The 18,260-nt window shown below is 53.6% G+C and overlaps 1 protein-coding gene across 2 annotated transcripts in view; it reads right to left on the bottom strand.

Annotated features, from left to right (window-relative positions):
- The window catches only part of ELL (elongation factor for RNA polymerase II), a 75,169-nt gene that overhangs the window by 41,745 nt on the left and 15,164 nt on the right, over nt 1-18,260 (bottom strand). The window contains exon 1 of one of the 2 annotated variants that reach the window (XM_042928924.1): nt 12,800-15,940. The exons of the other annotated variant lie outside the window; for it this stretch is intronic. Within the exon in view, the coding sequence (XP_042784858.1) occupies nt 12,800-12,856 (57 nt within the window). The 5' untranslated portion in view covers nt 12,857-15,940. Of the gene's footprint in view, nt 1-12,799; nt 15,941-18,260 lie in introns of those variants that run through there. 2 annotated transcript variants of the gene reach the window in all.

Raw genomic sequence — 18,260 nt, forward strand, 5'->3', positions numbered from 1 at the left:
TGGTCGGGCGCATGCTCCGCTCAGATGAGGGTGGGCAGCATCTGAACCCTGACCAGAGCGGGTACTGCATGGGCTCGCTGGGCACAGGCTCTGCACAGAAACTGCAGCCAAATCGAACACAACAACTTGTGATATCTCGGCTGGCAGCCATCATGAAGCCCCTTCTTCAACTATCCAGACATCAAGGTTCCCACTGTTACAACTGAGGAAAATGAGGCAGAGAGAGAAGACACGGCTGCTGGAGGTCACAGGTGGGGCTGGGGTTCTCTGAGCTGTGCAACCCGCGCCTGGGCCTGGGCCTGGGCCTGGCCCTCTTTTCAACACCTCTGTCTCATTATTTCATCTTTCCCGTCTGCCTTTCCTCAACGAGAAAAAGAAGCCGCCCTGCCTCGATCCTTGCTGCACGCCCCCAGGACACACAGCCCACAGTGCTGAGCACAGCCTGTGCAGGGGCCAGGCCGACACACCAGACCCGACCCCTCTGTCCCCACGGTGGCCAAGGGGCGAACCTCCAATCTCATCGCTCCTGGGACCTGAGACTCCTCTGTCTGGGCAGGAGCCAACCTCGGGGAGGTACGTCCTTGGCCTCTTCTCTCTCTCTCTCTCTCTCTCTCTCGCGCGCGCGCGCGCGCCTCAGCCCAGGAACACAGGAAACGCAGATAAACGAGCAAGAAAGCACACAGAGCACTTTGCACCAAGGCTCTTCCGCCACAGCCTCATGAGGAGCCTGAGTGCCGAGTGGGCTTCTTCTGTTTTTCTAACTCGACTAACACTCATCATACCAGGCACTGAACTCCGTGTCGAACTTCACTCCGCCCAGAGCCGGTGGGCAGGAGTGGGGAGCATGACAGCTCCACTCCCCACACAGCTGAGAGAGGATCAAGTGACAGTGGAGGAAGCTGAGGGCCTGACCTAGGTCACGGGGTCCTCTGGGGCACAGCCTGGGATTCGGGCTGCCCAGTGCTCCACATCTCACGGTGGGCTCGGCTTGCTTGTCTCCCGTCTCATCACTGCCCCCTGCGAAGTGCCACCAACTTGCCTCTGGAGACGCAGGCCCAAATCACAGACAGATTAAAGCCCTGGCTGCAGACTCAGACCTCTCTTCCCTTTGGGGTGCAATGGTACCCCACGGCCTCTGGCCAGTGCCCACTGAAAGATCACCCTCCTACATCCCTGTCACACACACATGACCTACAGCTGGGAGCTACAAGGTCAGGGACCTTACCCAGCCTCAGCGCTCAGTGTGGATCCAGCCTCGTCACCTGGGCACGCGTTCTGAATCCACAGCCCCTCCACCCCCTCCATCCCCAGTAAGCCTCCGGGTGACGCCGGCCTCCAACCAGCCTCAGTGTCAGCTCCAGGCCGTGCTCAGCACCCTCTGCCCCCTTTATCAGGATACCAGAGTAAATCCTAACTGCTCAGGAACACAGAGAAGGCCGACCCTGCCATCTGCCACCTGGGGCGCTGGGAACAGGGGCTGCCTCTGAGCAGAGCCAGCCTGTATGCAACTGGGCCAAGGAGGCTGCCTCTGCCATAAGGCTGGTTCAGACACTTGACCTGGGACCACAGGGAGAAGTTCACCTGGGAAACCCCTTCCAAGAGCTCAAGAGACAGCCTGAAGGCTTTAGGGGAAACGTGTGGACGAGCCAACCTCTCCAGAGAGCTCAGTCACCCTCTCTCATTCTAGAAGCTCTAATATTTTGAGCCAGAACATTCCAACATCTCAAAGAGGTGTCAAAATTGTCTGGGGCTCAGGGCCCACCCACACGGCAGTTCTGAGTCCCTCAGTCATTGGCAACACGCTCTTGCTGACATCAGAGGGAGGGCACCGGGCCCAGGGCTCGGCCAGGGCTACTCTCTAAGGTGCAGACAGGAGGAGAGCAGAGTGGATGTGATCAACGCGTGTGACGTGGTTACACTGGGCAGTGAAGCTGCAGAAGGCCGACCCGGCTGCCTTGAGCCCATGTCTTCCTTCTTCTGGAGGAGTGTGCAGGTACCATGCAGGGAACCAGGCTTGGGGTTCCGGAGTCAGGCTCACAGCAGCCAACTAGCTCAGATACAGGCCCTTAGTTACTAGCTGCACATCTCAGGAAAGCTCTCACCCTCACTAGGTCTGACGCAAAGCATGCTGCATGAAATCCATGTATTTCTAACTCTGGAGAAGCAGAATCTGACCTGGCCAAGGTCGTGCTAGGCTAGGTCCCGCAGGGAGACTCCAGGACCAAACGACACCCTGTGTCCTGCACCCACAGAGCGTCACCAAGTCTCCTCAATGAGGTCCCCTGTGGTTGCCAGGCACTCAGGTTTCATCACTATTAGAGCCAAGAACAGATCAGTCCCTTCAGATCCTGGCTTGGCTTCCAACGGGCCCAATTGTTAGTCTTTGGGACAACAAGATCCTCTATCACCTAGATAAACAGAATGGACCTTCCTGGAATAATCTGCACTTTCAGACTCTGGATGCCCAGGAGCTGTGGAGCCCAGGGGGACAGAGCCCATCTACCCATCCGGCTATACTCTCAGCCACTGGCTTCAGACCTATTCCAAGAAAGGCCCTCTGCCTGCTACTCCCACCTGATGCTAAGTATGGCCCTCTCTAAGCACTGACAGTCTGGCTGAAGGAGCAGGCATCCTCAGCTACCCTCCACCTGAGGGCACCTGGCAGATGAGCAGTGAGTGAAGTCTGTCCCACCCTGCTTCTCTCTGCACGTCAGCTGCCACCTGGCTCCCATGACACAAAAGGATCAGCCCTGTTGCTGGGTTAAGTCATGCATAAGCATCCCCCAAGATCCACCAACTGAGTACTCCCTAGAGAGATGACCATCCCTTAGAGCCCACTGCCCATGAAAAATGGTGCCAAACCGGGCTCATCCTGCAAAGCAGATGGGGCAGCGGTGCCCGTCCATCTCTCGTGGGGTGAAGCCAGAGGGCAGCATGTGCTCTGCCAGGTGTCTAGTGCCCACCTACCCTCCGAAGCTTGACCGCGGGGACCTCCTGTGTACACGGTCACGCCTTTCCAGGGCCAACTTCAGGCAGATGAGGAAACTGAGGCTCAGGGAAGCCAAGCAACTCGCTCGAGGTCACCTGCTCAGTAAGCAGCAAAGCACACAGCACTCGAACCCAGGACTCCCTCAAATAAGGAGGGAGCAGGCCCTCTACTATGTGGGATGTGTCTTTTCTCCTGGTCGCCTTTCTTCCACATCAGCAGGGTCATGCTACTCTGGACGTGCCTGCTTCCCTCCCAAACCGGCTGACCAGCATCCTCAGCTGGAGCTATGCGGAATGCTCCCCATTTCTGCAGGTCTGCTTTCCTTAACCCGCCTGCTGGGGAAGAGTCTTGCTCTGAAAACACATTCGTGTTCGGCCCAAAGTCTGAAACTGTCATAGGCCTTTTTACAGAACGTTTTGTCACCTGCCTAAAAACAAAAGCGACTGATCTCAGCTCAAAGTGACAAGATGAGCGTCATGTATTTGCCAAGAGCTGATGCGTCCCAGAAACCAGGAGGCAGCTCAAGTTCTGCTGAGTGAACTGCAGACCCAGGTAAGAGCAGTGTAGGTGTGCGCGAGGAGTCCCTTCCAAGAGCTGCAGCACAATCCTAGGAGCTTAGAAGAAGCTGAAGCTTGTTTTGCTTTTCTTTCTTTTCCGTTTCTTCTTTCTTTCTTTCTTTCTTTCTTTCTTCCTTTCTTTCTTTCTTTCTTTCTTTCTTTCTTTCTTTCTTTCTTTCTTTCTTTCTTTCTTTCCTTTTTTATTTTTTTTAAACTCACAAGAACCTTTCTTGGTTCTCTCTCATTTAAAAAAAATTTTTAAATGTTTATTTATTTGGGTTTTTTTTTTTTGGGGGGGGGGTGCAGAAAGAGAGGGAGACACAGAATCCAAAGCAGGCTCCAGGCTCTGAGCTGTCAGCACAGAGCCCAACGTGGGGCTTGAACCCACGGACCGTGAGATCATGACCTAAGCCGAAGTCGGACGCTTAACCGACTGAGCCACCCCAAGCACCCCAAAAGTATTTAAAAAAAATTTTTTTTAATGTTTATTCATTTTTGAGAGACAGAGAGAAACAGAGCATGAGCAGGGGAGGGACAGAGAGAAAGAGGGAGACACAGAATCTGAAGCAGGCTCCAGGCTCTGAGCTGTCAGCACAGAGCCCGATGCGGGGCTCAAACCCATGAACCATGAAATCATGACCTGAGGTGAAGTCAGACACTTAACCGACTAAGCCACTTAGGTGCCCCAAGAGTATTTCTTAAAGTATGTAAAATCAGACAATCTCACTGCCATGGCGAGGTCTGGGGAGAGCAGGGCAAGCCCGGGTGGACTCCAGGCTGGCCACCTCCCTGCTGCATCGATGAATGCTCACCCCTGCCATGCTCCCTCCTAAGTGGACCTTCTCACCTGCTGACACCCAGGCCTGTGCCTCTTCCCAGCCAGCTCCTCCAGCTCGGGAGGGGGCCTCCGATCTTACACAAGCATCCATGAATTCTGGCCCTGCAGCCCCAAAGGACCACACTGCCCCCTTTATGGTTCTCAAACCCAGCACTTATGATGCTGTGAACCCCATGCCACTGTCTAGGGCATTGCTCCTGGGATCCACCCCACTGACTCCTCAATGGAGAGCTCCTCGGACTTCCCGCCAGGCACACTCACTCTGACCCCTGCCACCAGCTGAGGGCATCTCTCTGACCAACGTGCTAGAGCGGTCTCTCCCGGCCAGAAGGTGAGTCCTAGGGGGAGAGTACGTCCCATCATGGCTGATCTCCAGGGCCAACAGCCTGGCACCAGGCTGACAGAGGCTCGGGGCAGCCCCAGCTAGGCTGCGGGGCAGGAGAGACATGCCGCTTCCAAAAGCAGGGAATAAGCGCCACCGCTCAGCTCTCTCTCCTAGACACGATCTGGAAATAATCCCAAACTCACAGAAAAGCTGCAACAGTGCAAAGAACACCCAAGTACATTTAAACCCCGCACTGACCTGCTGTTGCTTCCCAACCTGCCCACACAAGTACGTGGGTTTTCTCCCTGCCCACCCCGCCCGGCACACCATCACATACCAATTTAGGTACACACACTGGCTTTCTTGAATCACCTGAGAGCAAGCTTCACACATCACCACGTTTCACCCCTAAACACTTGGCACGCTTCTTAAAAGTAGAGGTATTCTCTTCCATAACCACATGGCAGCTGCCAGCCTCGTCATGCTCGTTATTAACAGGACATCTCCCACCACGGTCCACCTTCCGCATTGCCACCTGGCTCAGTGGTGCCCTCACTTACTCTCCCTCTGGCAAGGAGACTGGCATACCACGCTGAGCCACCCCATCTCGAAAGTCAGCTTTTTTTTTTTTAATTTTTTTAAGTTTATTTATTTATTTTGAGAGTGACAGAGACCGTCCAAGTGGGGGAGGGGCAGAGAGAGAGGGAGAGAGAGAGAGAGAGCATCCCAAGCAGGCTCTGCACTGCCAGCACAGAGCCCGATGGGGGGCTCACACCCACGAACTGTGAGATCATGACCTGAGCCGAAACCAAGAGTCAGACGCTTAACCGACTGAGCCACCCAGGCGCCCCTCGAAAGCCAGCTCTAATCTGGAAGTTTCTCAGCAGTTCTTTGACGTTTAGGCACTGGCATTTTGGGGTAATACAGGACACCACCCCTTTTCTTTACTAGAGTGTGCCACACTTCAAGTCTGCCTGATGCAACCCAGAATAAAACTCATTGTGTGCTCCATCCCCAGGCCTCGAGGTGACAGTGGCCCTCCAAGGCACCCCACCTTCAGCATATGAAGTCTGTCTGCCCTCATGGCTGTGAACACTGATCACCCAGGCAGGGCAGCCCTGCTCAGTCTACCTTCTCCCCGTGCAGCTCACAGCAGACACCTTCTCCCCACAAACAGTCCAGGTCCAACCCTGCCACATACAGCTTCACAGTTGTGGCCATAAAACCAAGTTCCTGTCTCATTGGCCTCAGCAGCCCATGGTAAGCAGGAGCCCTCTCTTCTCCTTATTCATTTATTTACATGCTTACCATCAGCAGTGTAATGGTTAAACTTATGTGTCAACTTGACAAGGCCAGTTGTTTGGTCAAATACCAGTCTAGATATTGCAGCAAAGGCTTTTTTTAGATGAGAAAAACATTTAAATCAGTAGACTTTGAATAAATTACCCTCTATGGTGTGGGTGGGCCTCATCTAATCAGTTGAAGGCCTTAAGAGCCCAAAAAACCGAGGCCCCTCGGAGAAAGAAGGAATTCTGCCTTTGGACTCAAGATACATCATTAGCTTCCCTGGGTCTCCAGCCTCCCAGGTCTGCCCTGCAAATTTTAGACCTACCAGGCCCCATGATCTCATGAGCTCGTTCCTTAAAAATAAGTCTCTCTTGGGGCATCTGGGTGGCTCAGTCGGTTAAGCATCCCACTTCAGCTCAAGTCATGATCTCACGGTCCATGAGTTTGAGCCCCACATCGGGCTCCGTGCTGACAGCTCAGAGCCTGGAGCCTGCTTCAGATTCTGTGTCTCAATCTCTCTCTGCCCCTTCCCACTCACACTCTGTCTCTGTCTCTCAAAAATAAATAAATGTTAAAAAAAAAAAAAAAGTCTCTGTCCGTCTCACTCTCTAGTGATTCTGTTTCTCCCCTAATACAGATTCACGGACTGCCATCTGCAGTGGTCTCAAACGCATAACAGTCATTAATCATCTTGACGCTCAGATCGTCCCAGGCTGGCCCTGGAGCCCTTGGTGTTGGCTCCTGACCCATCTCTGCCCTCCTCGGAGTCCTCTCTAAAGTCCTGGCACCGCGAGAAGCTCTGGGCTCCACTTGGCTTGCTCCAGGCACAGCAGAAGCATCGCCTATCTCTGTGAGGAGCCCTGGTTCCAAGACTGAGACCTGGAAGCTTCCTCATACAGAGGCCCCCACCGGGAGAGCTCGTAAGAGAGAGCACTGCAACAGAGGAAGTCGACAGGACACGGGTGTTCTTGAATTTGAGTGGGAAGACAAAAACGCATCTATTTCCACCACCTGGACCTTGGCGTTTCTTTCAGTTACAAACACAAGCACCAAACTCTGCAGCTGATCTTGAACAACATTGACTTAAACTATAGGAGTCCCCTTATACACAGGTTTTTTTGATACAGTACTTTAAATATATTTTCTCCTCATGATTTTCTTCCTAATACTTTTTTCTCTAGCTCTCTAGCTTGCTTTATTGTGAGAATACAGTCCATAATATGTACAGCATACAAGCTATATGTTAATTGACTATGTTATCGGTAAAGCATTACTTAAGTTTTGGGGGAGTCAAAAGTTATACACGGGTTGTCAGCTGTGTCTGCGCCCCAACCCCCACACTGGTCAAGGGTCAACTGGGCAGCAACACGCACAGCATCAACTCTGATGTCTAAATTCAAGATACGTAACAGCAACCGAATCTGCTGTAGCTCATCATTAACACGTTAACAATAAATTTGTTACTAGGTCACACATTTCTTTTGAACGCTTTACTCACTCTCCACGTAGAACGCTGCCTTGATAATTCTACGTATTTTAGTTGTCTGAAAGGGATCCATGTCCAGAAAAGGCTAAGGCCCCTGTCCGTGATTCGCTGACTTAACAGGACCTGCCCCAACTGAGGTTCAGCCATGGATGGCTTCACTGGGAAGGTACTTATGAAGTCAACTGGAGTTTAGAAAAAAAAAAATTTATATATATATACATACATATATATATGTATGTATATGTATATACATATATATATATGTATATATGTATATGTATATACATACATATATCAGCTTCACTAATCTGCTGTTTCTAAACCATACTCCTCGCCACAGAAAGTCAGTCAGTGAGCACTCACCAGATAAGCCATGTAAAGTGCCAGCTCAGGCAAGGAACATCAGTGCCCCAACCTCTACACCAGTGCTAATGGGGGAATGACACCCCCAGTGTTTCCTGGTGCCACAGGGCTGGGGGCTGGGGGGCTCCATGCAGCAGGGAACACATGGACAAGTTCAAGAGCATTTGGTTCAAGTTACTAAAAATGCCATTAATTATATCATGAACACAGGTGCACCTGGGCACAAGACGTCACAGGAGTGAGAGGACACCTAGACGTGAATGCCTCCCCCCCAACCCCAGGCCCTGTTGGGAGCTCCTGCCTACCCCCTACCTGGCCTTTCTTGAACCTCCCCTTCTTACTCCTGGCACCTTTCCCCAGCATGTGGCCACCTCCAACAGGTTTCTAGGTTGGCACAAACTCTGCTCCCTGGAGTGGCTGTCCCTCCTGTCCTGCCTGCAGCCCTTGGCAGGGAGCACCTACGCACTGCCCTCAGCTCAACCTCCATTAGCACACCAGGCCGTGAGAGGCCCTGCCCAAACTCAGGTACTCTGCAGTGTGAAAGCACATCATTCTCTTCACCCCTGGGTCCCACCAAGTCCTGACCAGAGGGAGCCCAGGTATCTTGTAAACTCAGTGACCTACTTATAAACTCAGCAATCATTCAGCAAGGAGCATGACAGCTTCTGATTGCCAACCCCGAGCATTTTGACCAAATGAGGTGCTACTTTGCATGGCCATTTGGGCCTAAAGCACACAGGTGCCTCCGTGCCCTCTCTGCCCAAGGTGTCCCCAGACCCTTCAATGACCAAAGGAGGGAGGTGACAACAGGCAGAAGCCGAAGCTGGGGAAGGCAGCTTGGAGCAGAGAGCAGGGCTCTGAGTGGAGCGGTCAGGCCACACACCCAGTCCCCTGCTCTCCTATCCTCGTGGCCTTGGACAAATGAGCAAGCTTCCTTGAGCCTTGGTCTCCTCTTCTGGAAAACAGGACCGTGAAGACCAACTGGCTAGGCTGAGAGGACCCCAGGAAAGGCTGGGACAAGTATGTGCCCCACCCCCAACCTCATGATTCCTCTTGCTAAGACCCCCTTCTGGCCCCCAAAATGAAAAGTGTGGCTCTGAGCACCTCCCAGAGCAGGCCAGGCCATGTGGTGACCTCACCGCGCTGCTGCCCCTGATCCAGTGTGGTTTCTAACACCAACAGGGACAAGCAGAGGCAAGCACGGCTGCCTTCATATACTGCATCAAGACCAGACCACTAGGATAACCGAGAAGGAAAGTGAGGGCTTACACCAATCAAGGCAAAGCATTTCTACAAGCCCAGGGATTTCTCCGAGAAATTAAAAAGGGAAAAGGCAGGAGACAGGGAGAGGTGGCTGAGAGACCGGAATGACCAGAAGGGGCCACTGTCACCAGAGCTGCCTACCAGGCCGTGCTGGGAAGCTCTGCCATGCACCTTCCAGAGAAGACCCTCTCTGTACCACGGCTCCACAGAGCCTGCCCTGGGCTCCAGGCAGCATAATGACACTTTGTCCCTCCCAAGACAGAGACTGCTGGCCAGAGAGGGCTGGGCACCCCTAAACACACAGCATGGGGCCTTCATCTTGGGTGGAAAACAGAGATCATTAAATGGGAGCAAGATGCCCCACTCAGGAGGATGGAATGACATCAACGTGGCTATTCTATTTTTCCATCTCTAACCTACCTGGGTGACCCGATGGGGAGGGCAGGCAGGACAGCCACAGAGGTGCCCCAGAACAAGGGAAGAGGGACTCAACTCAGACCCACCGGGTTCCCACGCAGACACTTACAGGTACCACCCAAGCCAAACACGTGACATCAACGAGCCAAGACAGCTCATCGTCGTGAGCGTGTGACATGTGGTGTGTCTGAGGCGAGGGGAGCTACGTGTAAGCCCCTGGGGGCACAGTGGGTCCCTGCCTTATCCAGAAACCTTCTCAGCCTGCAGGAGGGGCTCACGCGTGGACTCCGAGATGATGCTGGCCAAAATGCCGAATGAGGCGGGAGCCTCCCAGAGCACTTTGCGATCTCCGTGCACAACGGAGGTTGAGCAACCACCGAGCTCAGGAACCAGCAGCACACACCCCAAGGGGTGCCCAGGGAAAGTGCCACTGTGACCACGCAGTTGTTCACAGGGTCAGGCCAGCCCAGCCCAGACCTGGCTACAAGCCACGCCAGAGCATTTCCTGGACTCAAAAAGAAACAAGAGCAAGTCAGACGCAAGAAACAACTTACTAGAAAGGTAGTTCGGGTAGGAGGAACAGCAAGGCAAGCCCCAGTGGCTGGAGGAGCAGAGTGGCCTCTCACTGCGGTGTAATATCAAGTGTTCCGAGGGAGCAAACGTCACATCCGTGACAAGAAACAGCTAGAAGGAAAGATCAAGCCTTCCTACTCGTCAAAATAAGGTCACGGTAATCGTTTCATTTCAGGCCTGAAATTAAATTTTGGGAGCAGCTCATGATGTGCGCCATCACGAAAGCAGAACCTGGCAGGACTCCAGAGCCACCGCCTCCACTGGAGAAGGGCCAGAAGGTCTACTTAGGAAAGGAAAACGGAACCGTCTTGCTGGTCAAGACGCGTGTATCAGCGGTGAGACTGCGCGGCCCAAACCCTTTCCGGACTTCTAGGCTAGGGACCCGCAACTGGCCCGGACAAGAGGTCTGGTTAACTCCGGAGGCCCTTTAACAGCCCCCTCAGGGCCTGAGGTCAGCACCATGCTGCCCACCGTACTGGTGAGCAAATGTCACACAGCCAGGGGCCTGGGTGACAAAGAACTCAAGATGGAACTCACGGATGAGGCAGGAACTGACAAAGTAAAAGGCACTAGCCACCACCCCCCCCCGCCCCCCCGGGTCCTGAGCTCCCTCTTCCACACCACCCCTGGCCGCTCAAACCCAACCCAGGGCTGGAGGGAGAGGGCCCGACCTCCCTTGAAAGCTGAGGCAGTGCCTGAAGGCGTCATATCCTTTCCTTACAGGAGATCGAGATCTGAGCAGCGCACCTGCCCCGCGTCCACATCGATCAACCAGTCCTAGCAGGGACAGGGAACCAAGGGCTCATGAGCAGGAACGATCACTAGGCCACCGGCAGCTACTGGGAATTGAAAGCGAAACTGTCTCAGTGCCCAGAAGCTGAGATCAGAAGATTCACTTCTGCTTCAGGATCTGCCATTTAAAAGCTGTGTGACCTGAGTAAGGTACTTAACCTCTCTGGCTTGGTCTCACAGGGCTGGTGATCTGACTCACGAGGCTGCTGAGACAAGGTATCAAACAGCACAAACCAGCTCTGCCACACACATGGCCTCCAGCTCCCACTTCCAAGTTTAAAGCATTGCAACATTCTTTGCGGAAGGGAAAAAAAAAAAAAAAAAAAGGCCAAGAAACAAAAAACCACCCTGACAAAAGGAAGGGGGCAAGGCCACTAGGGTCAGGGAGACCACCCTTCACCGGCCAGGTAACCTCAGGTGGTGATGGACATCATGCCTGCGCTAATCAGTTTTCTCATCTGTGAAATGAGAATGACCCCATTCTTGACTTTCATGGGCTGCAGTCAGAACCTGGCAAGTTTACCCCCTCAGCCTTGAGAGGCAATGCAGACACAACAACGGCCACGTGACCTCACTGCATCGGTTCTCCTGCCAGGTCAGAGGGGACGAGGGCTGAGCAAAAGGACACCCAGATGCTCTGGGTGCACCAGGAGGCGCTACCACGGACGGCCAATGGGACCGACCCTGACAGAGGGAGGGCCCCTTCCCCCCAAACACAGACAGCCATCAGAACCACAGAACCCGGGGCGTCTGGGTGGCTCAGTCAGTTGAGCACCTGACTGCAGCTCCGGTCATGATCTCGTGTCTCGTGGGTTCAAGTCCCACCATCAGGCTCTACGCTGACAGCTTGGAGCCTGCTGCAGATTCTGTGTCTCCTCTCTCTCTGCTCCTCTTCCACTCATGCTCTGTCTCTCTCTCTCTCTCTCTCAAAAATAACAAAACAAAAACAAAAACAAACAAAAACAGTGGCACCTGGGGGCTCAGTGGGTTAAGTGTCTGACTTTGGCTCAGGTCACAATCTCACTGCTTGTGGGTGGGTTGGAGCCCCATGTCGGGTTCTGTGCCGACAGCTTAGAGCCTGGAGCCTGCTTCGGATTCTGTGTCTCCCTCTCTGCCCCGTCTCCACTTGCTGACTCAAAAATATAAACGTTAAAAGTAAATAAATAGGGGCACCTGGGTGGCTCAGTCGGTTAAGCGGCCGACTTCGGCTCAGGTCATGATCTCGCGGTCCGTGAGTTCGAGCCCCGCGTCGGGCTCTGTGCTGACTGCTCAGAGCCTGGAGCCTGTTTCAGATTCTGTGTCTCCCTCTCTCTGATCCTCCCCCGTTCATGCTCTGTCTCTCTCTGTCTCAAAAATAAATAAACGTTAAAAAAATAAATAAATAAAAATTTTTTTTAAAACCACCCCTTTTAAATAAATAAATAAATAAATAAATAAATAAATAAATAAATAAATAAAACCATGGGGCGCCTGGGTGGCTCAGTTGGTTAAGCATCCAACTTCGGCTCAGGTCATGATCTCACTGTTGGTGAGTTTGAGCCCCACATTGGGCTCTGTACTAACAACTCAGAGCCTGGAGCCTGCTTTAGATTCTGTGTCTCCCTCTCTCTCTGTCCCCCACCTCGTGCTCTGCCCCTGTCTCTCAAAAATAAACATTAAAAATTTTTTAAATAAATAAATAAAAACAAATTTAAAAAAACACAGAACCTTTCCCAAAACTGCATCAACAACTTCAAACAATATTCAGCAAAGTAACAACAAGCAATTAATAAGTGGTCATTTAAGTAAAACAGGACTACTGGCCATGCTCACGTTCCCACATCTGTCATGTATGTGGTAGGTATACCACAATGACTCTGGTGCATGTTAAACATTTGAGTGAACCCCTGAGATGATGCTGAGAACTCACCGTGTGGATGTCTGTCGTGTATTCCTTTAACAGCTGCCCCACCAACCCTCCAGTCATGACTTTGAAATCCTGCACACCGAATCTGGTGTTCTCCAAGCAGGACCTGTTGGTACCTTCCTCCTTTGACTACCTCCCCTGACAAAGGCAGAAATGGGAAGTGCCCTTGCAGGAGGAAGGGACAGAGGGACAGAGGAGGAACCATGGGCTTCCTTCAAGGAAGCAGTTGTGTGTCAGTGCTGACAGTGTACCCTTGTCCCTGCAGAGGTCAGCATGGCACAGGTGCCCTTACCTCTTGACGAGCCCTTTGCTCTGCCCCAGGGACAGGAAGCACTTCATGTGGCCCCGCACACAGTGGCCCTCACTGGCTATCCCTGCTTCCAAGAGTCACCAGCTGTGAGTCTGAATGTGACATGTGTATGAACGGACTTTGGGAATCATCGGGGCCATCCAGAATTTGTTAGTATTTTCCAATTCACAGATGTTGCTTTAGCTTTTTCACTAATGTGTCACTGAGACAAGCTGAAGTAAACACAAGACCCTGGAAGATAGCCTGAGAACACAGTCTGAGTGCTTCAAAGGCACCAGCCAGCTGGGTCCATGGTCATGCTCAAGAAAATGACAAATGGCTGGCTGGGTGCCAACTTCACACATTTAATTCACCAGAGCAGAACCTTGGAGTAAGCATCACTTATGGGGACCCGCCAGGACAACTTCCAGCCGCCAACGGAGGCCAAAAGTCACAGCAGGAGAGATGATCTTGTTCCACGAGGAGCACGGTGGGTCCCACCTGGGAGAAGGAACAAACATGTGACGACGCCATCCTCACCCTCTGGACTGGCAGACAGCACTCAGCTGGCACCCAGAGAGAAAACCAGGATCAAGCCACACTGGAGAAATCCCAGTTAAAAGACCAGCCAATGGGAAACGGCAATGAACACAGCATAGACCGAAAAGATAGTTGCAAGTAGCTAAAACACGAGACACCATCAGGAAGACAAAAATGAGAGTGAGATAATCATTTTTGCCCAGCACCACCACAAAATTAGGAAGAATCAGATAATCTGGTGTGTAAGAGGAAGTGGGAAAGGCATGGTGGGGCCGGGGGTGGGGGATGGAATAAGCACAACCCGCGGGGCAGCAGCTCAGAGCTGGGCCCTCCCCTGGGTTTGTATGGTCAGGCTGGGCCAGTGGCTCACGCCAGGGGCCACTTGTTCAGACGAGGATGGACAGGAGTCACGGGGTGGGACCCACGAGCCTCAACAGGATGTGCATGACGAGCACAATCCTGCAGGTCTGGCTGGTGCCCAAGAGCGGTCACAGCATGTAAAAGCAAAATAAAGTCGGAAGCCACTGATCCAGAAAAGGAAGGTCCAATCGAATCCACGGGCTCACAGCAAAGGCCTGGTGCGTGCGGCCCTCCCACACACACTCTGTCCTGGGGAGAGTCCTGGGCTCTGGGAATGTACCTCTCGATGGGTAAGAGAGTGGGGAGGCAGTGAGGGCCCTGATACTGGAGAGAAGACTTCCAAAGGAAGGCCCTCGGCAGTCAAGGAGGAGAGCACACCGGGGTCTGGACAACAGAGTTCCAGGTGCCCTGTGTGGGTGGTTTGGGCATGGGAGACACATGATCAGCAATCACTCACTGCCACTGTAAGCATCCCCCAGTGGCACCGAGTCGCACTGCTGCCCAGCTGGCCGAGACAAGGGGTTCATAACTGGCAGAAGGAGCCCTGTGTTAGGTCACCAAATGTCCCAGAGCTCTGTGGGATAAGAAGGCCCCAGGAGTGGCCCCTATCGCTGTGGCTCAATATTCTCCACTAAGAGCGCATACTCTCAGTCCAGCCGGAGCTGAATGAGGGCTCTGGGACAGCAGGGGACCCTGGGAACAGGCACAGCCACCCGGGGGTGACGGGCCACAAGAACAGAGCACAGGCCCCGTGGCTGTGGGTAGAGAGAGGCTTCCGGGAGCCATGACCACAGAGCTATCTATGCTGACAGAGCACTTTCTATATGGGCCACGGGCATGAGGAGATGGAGGGATCGCAGGTGAGCGGGGCGAGGGGCACAGGCCCCTGAGGAGGGAGAGGTGCTCTGACTACAGCCTTTGACCCAGGCAGAATGACCAGCAAGCAGCAGGCACCCACCTCGAGGTGTGCTGCAATGACAGTGCCATAGACAGGCAGCCAGAAGCCAGACTGAGCTGGCTTTAGTCAATCCTGCAAGCAAGGACCACCACCCCCGCCACCACAGAAAATCTGTGACCAGCCAAATTAGGAGCAAATGTTTAGAGTTGAAAGGTTAAATTGTCCCCACCGAGGACCTTCCAGTAGCCTAAACATAGGAGCTCCCAAAAACCCCATCTTTGAAGGAAGACAAACCTTAGTGATGACATTTGCCACTTGTTAAATCAGAGTGCCAGGACATGGGGCATGCAGCACGGTCAGTGTTCTGTGAGGAAAACGGATGACCTTCATCTTTCTGCTTCTGAACCAACTTAGGGAAGAAGTTTTAGGCCCACAAATGCAGAATCCAAAAGCCCCTGCCTGGGGAAAGCACTCGGCAGCCTGGCAAGGTTTGCCAATGCCCGGGCATGAGTCTGGTCACTGGTAACAGATAGGCCAGGACCCCAAGCAAATGGCCCTGAGGCTGCTGTCCACGGCACCCCCATCACAAGCAGGCTGCAGGGGCGGGGAGCACCCTGCAGGGGAAGGCACTGACTGCCCCGTGACCACACGAGGCCAAGAACTTGCCACTGGCCACCAGCTCCTGGGCAGAGTCAGGCCACACTGTAGGACTCCCTGGCCCCTACTCCTATCACCTACTTAATAAAGTGCCACTTTATACCTGGTTTTATTTGATAAAAAAGGGAAAAGGTAGCACGACAGGCCTAGGCCTACCACAGGGAAGGTGCTATGAGCCAGCCATTCCAGACTGTGTCCAACCAGACTGTCCAGCTGTGGGCCCATGCTGATGCTCCAGGCAGCTTCAGAGGTGCCTTTATGGTGCGCTCTGTGAGGGAACACCACCATCCTGGGCTAAGATCCGGGGCAACGCAAGCAAGAAGGACATGGAAGGGCTTTCTTTATGGAAAAGGAGTCGCAGAGCCAGAAAACAGCGAATAAATCAGATATATAAGCATGGAGAGCCCCCCCCCCCCCCCCCCGCCAAGGAGTTACAGCCACCAGGCTAGGGATCTACCACGGGAGCCGAGCTGCCAGTATCCAGACCCAGTGCAAGACACCCGCCCTTGGAGCAACAGAGCAGACTGCACAAGGCTAGAGTTAGACCAGGAGACCGCACAGGACCCGCGTCCCTCTTGACATGGTCCCACCACACGTTCATCTGATAACGGTTCACTATGCTCCTGTGTGCTACAGCAGCCCAGCTACGGCTGGGACAGAAGCAGGCAGACCTCTAGGGACATGCTGAGTGCTGGAGGGCACACGGAGCGGGGCCCCTCTGACCCGAGATGACAAAGGAAGGGGCAGGGTGTAGGGTCGGGAAGACATGGAGGTAAAGCATTCCAGGTGTGGGCACAGGGCACTGTGCCCTGAAGCCCAGAAGTGTGTGGTGCCCTGTGGCGCAGCATGCCCTGGCCACCCTCCCCATCCTCTCTGACCCGTCACCCTGACCGTGATGCTCAAGGAAGAGGTCCAGGCCGCTCCCTCAGCACATCCTCCCATGACTCCCCAGGGTATAGGCTCTTCCCCACCACCCGCCTGGGGCCCAGGAATGCCACTTTTCCTTCAGGTCCTGCCAAATATCCCTTCTCCAGGGACCTCTCCTGGCTGATAGGTAGGATTAAAGCCCATGGGACTATCCCTCTTCACTTGGAACCATCAATGCCCAGCACAGGGTCAAGCACTGGAGGACTGTTTGCTTACCTTGCTGTTATACCTGGGACCTGGCTGCAGTCTGGCCAAAGTTAAGGACACACATTCTGGGCCATCAGATGCCTAGATCTGACTGGGACCCCACATGTAGACATCCCACTCACTCACTCCCCACTGCCCAGGCTTCACCTGGCCTGGAGAGTCTGGGGAGGACTTGCCAGGTGGCCACAGCTCGTGGAAGGTATGCACAGACTGCTTTATTTCAGGCCCTGCATGATGGGTGCTCATCCCCTGTGCAGACAGGGCAGGCTGGCACAGGGGCTGAGGAAGGCTGGCCCCATAAGTGGGCACAGGACAGGAGGCTGGCTGCTCTGTTAAACAACCTGCCTGTATGGGCTGACTGTTGCCACTCGTGTTCTGTTTTTTTAAACACAATCTTCTGACTCTTTGGGTTACCAAAATCTCAGCATACATCCTGAGTGGAAATGATGACATGAGGCTCACTTTTCTAAATTTCCCCTAAATTTTCCATAGACTTCAGGATTCCTCCTGGACTCCGATGTAAAACTGCTATGCACATCTGATTTCTGCTGTGCTCATCTGTGGCTGGGGCAGGGAAAGGGGAAGCAGCTAGAGGCTCCAGAACCCTCAAGCCTGGAACCTGGCTTTCAGAACAGCAATGCTCATCTCCCCAGAACTGGCCAACTTGCAGAGCTCGGATTCTGGGCCTCCTGACGCCACCTGTCAAGCTTAAGGTGAGCTCAGCACCACCCACAGGGTGAATCGATAGGTTAAAAAGTAACGAGAAACACTAGCCCCAACTTTAAACAAACAAAGCTTTCCAGGCTGCATCCTGGCTAAGGCCCAGCCTTGAGTGCGTGTGAGCTGTGTCCCCACTCCCCTCTCTAACACACCCTGCGGGGTTCTTCTGAGAAACGCTACTGACTCCAGAAACCATCCACTGTGGGAAGCCTTCCACAGTCACCACTGAGTCCTGCCACCAACTTGTCAATAGGTCCTGGGGACTCACACAGACCCTGTAGCCTTGAGCAGCCAAGGAGTCGGTTGGCCAGGAGTCTATGATGCCTGTAACCCAGGAGACCCTCCACCCAGAGTTCCAATGGAGTGGCAAACTCCTGACTTTCCAAGACACCTCAGGCCTTAATTATTCTCCTGGATGGCTGGGGCTATGGCATGGACAGCCAGCCCCTTCTCCCCTGCTCCTCCCAGCCCTGTGTCCTGCTCTGAACTTGGCAGCCACCCAACCATATCAATATCAGTGAAGGTTTGGAAGCAATACAAGCTGTCCCCCACCCTGGCCATCGGCTGTTCAAGGGACAGCAGCTCAGATAGCCAGAACCTGTATCCAGGCCCACGGGGCACGCACATGAACGCCAGGCAGGGGCAACATCCTGGGTCTGCAGCCTGATTCAGCCCCAATTGGGCCAATATGAGGTATCCTGTTCCACCGCCCCAGGCCTGGGCCTTGCATCCCGCATCCTCCAGTGACCTCCCTGCAACACCCCCAAGCTCGTCCGCCCTGAGCTTCACAACAGCAGAGGGACGCCCACACCTGCAACACGTGGTGTGCTTGCTCTTAAATAGCTGAGCCCCAGGAATAGCACCAA

The sequence above is a fragment of the Panthera leo genome, chromosome A2 (assembly GCF_018350215.1).
Source record: "Panthera leo isolate Ple1 chromosome A2, P.leo_Ple1_pat1.1, whole genome shotgun sequence".
NCBI classification, from domain to species: domain Eukaryota; kingdom Metazoa; phylum Chordata; class Mammalia; order Carnivora; family Felidae; genus Panthera; species Panthera leo.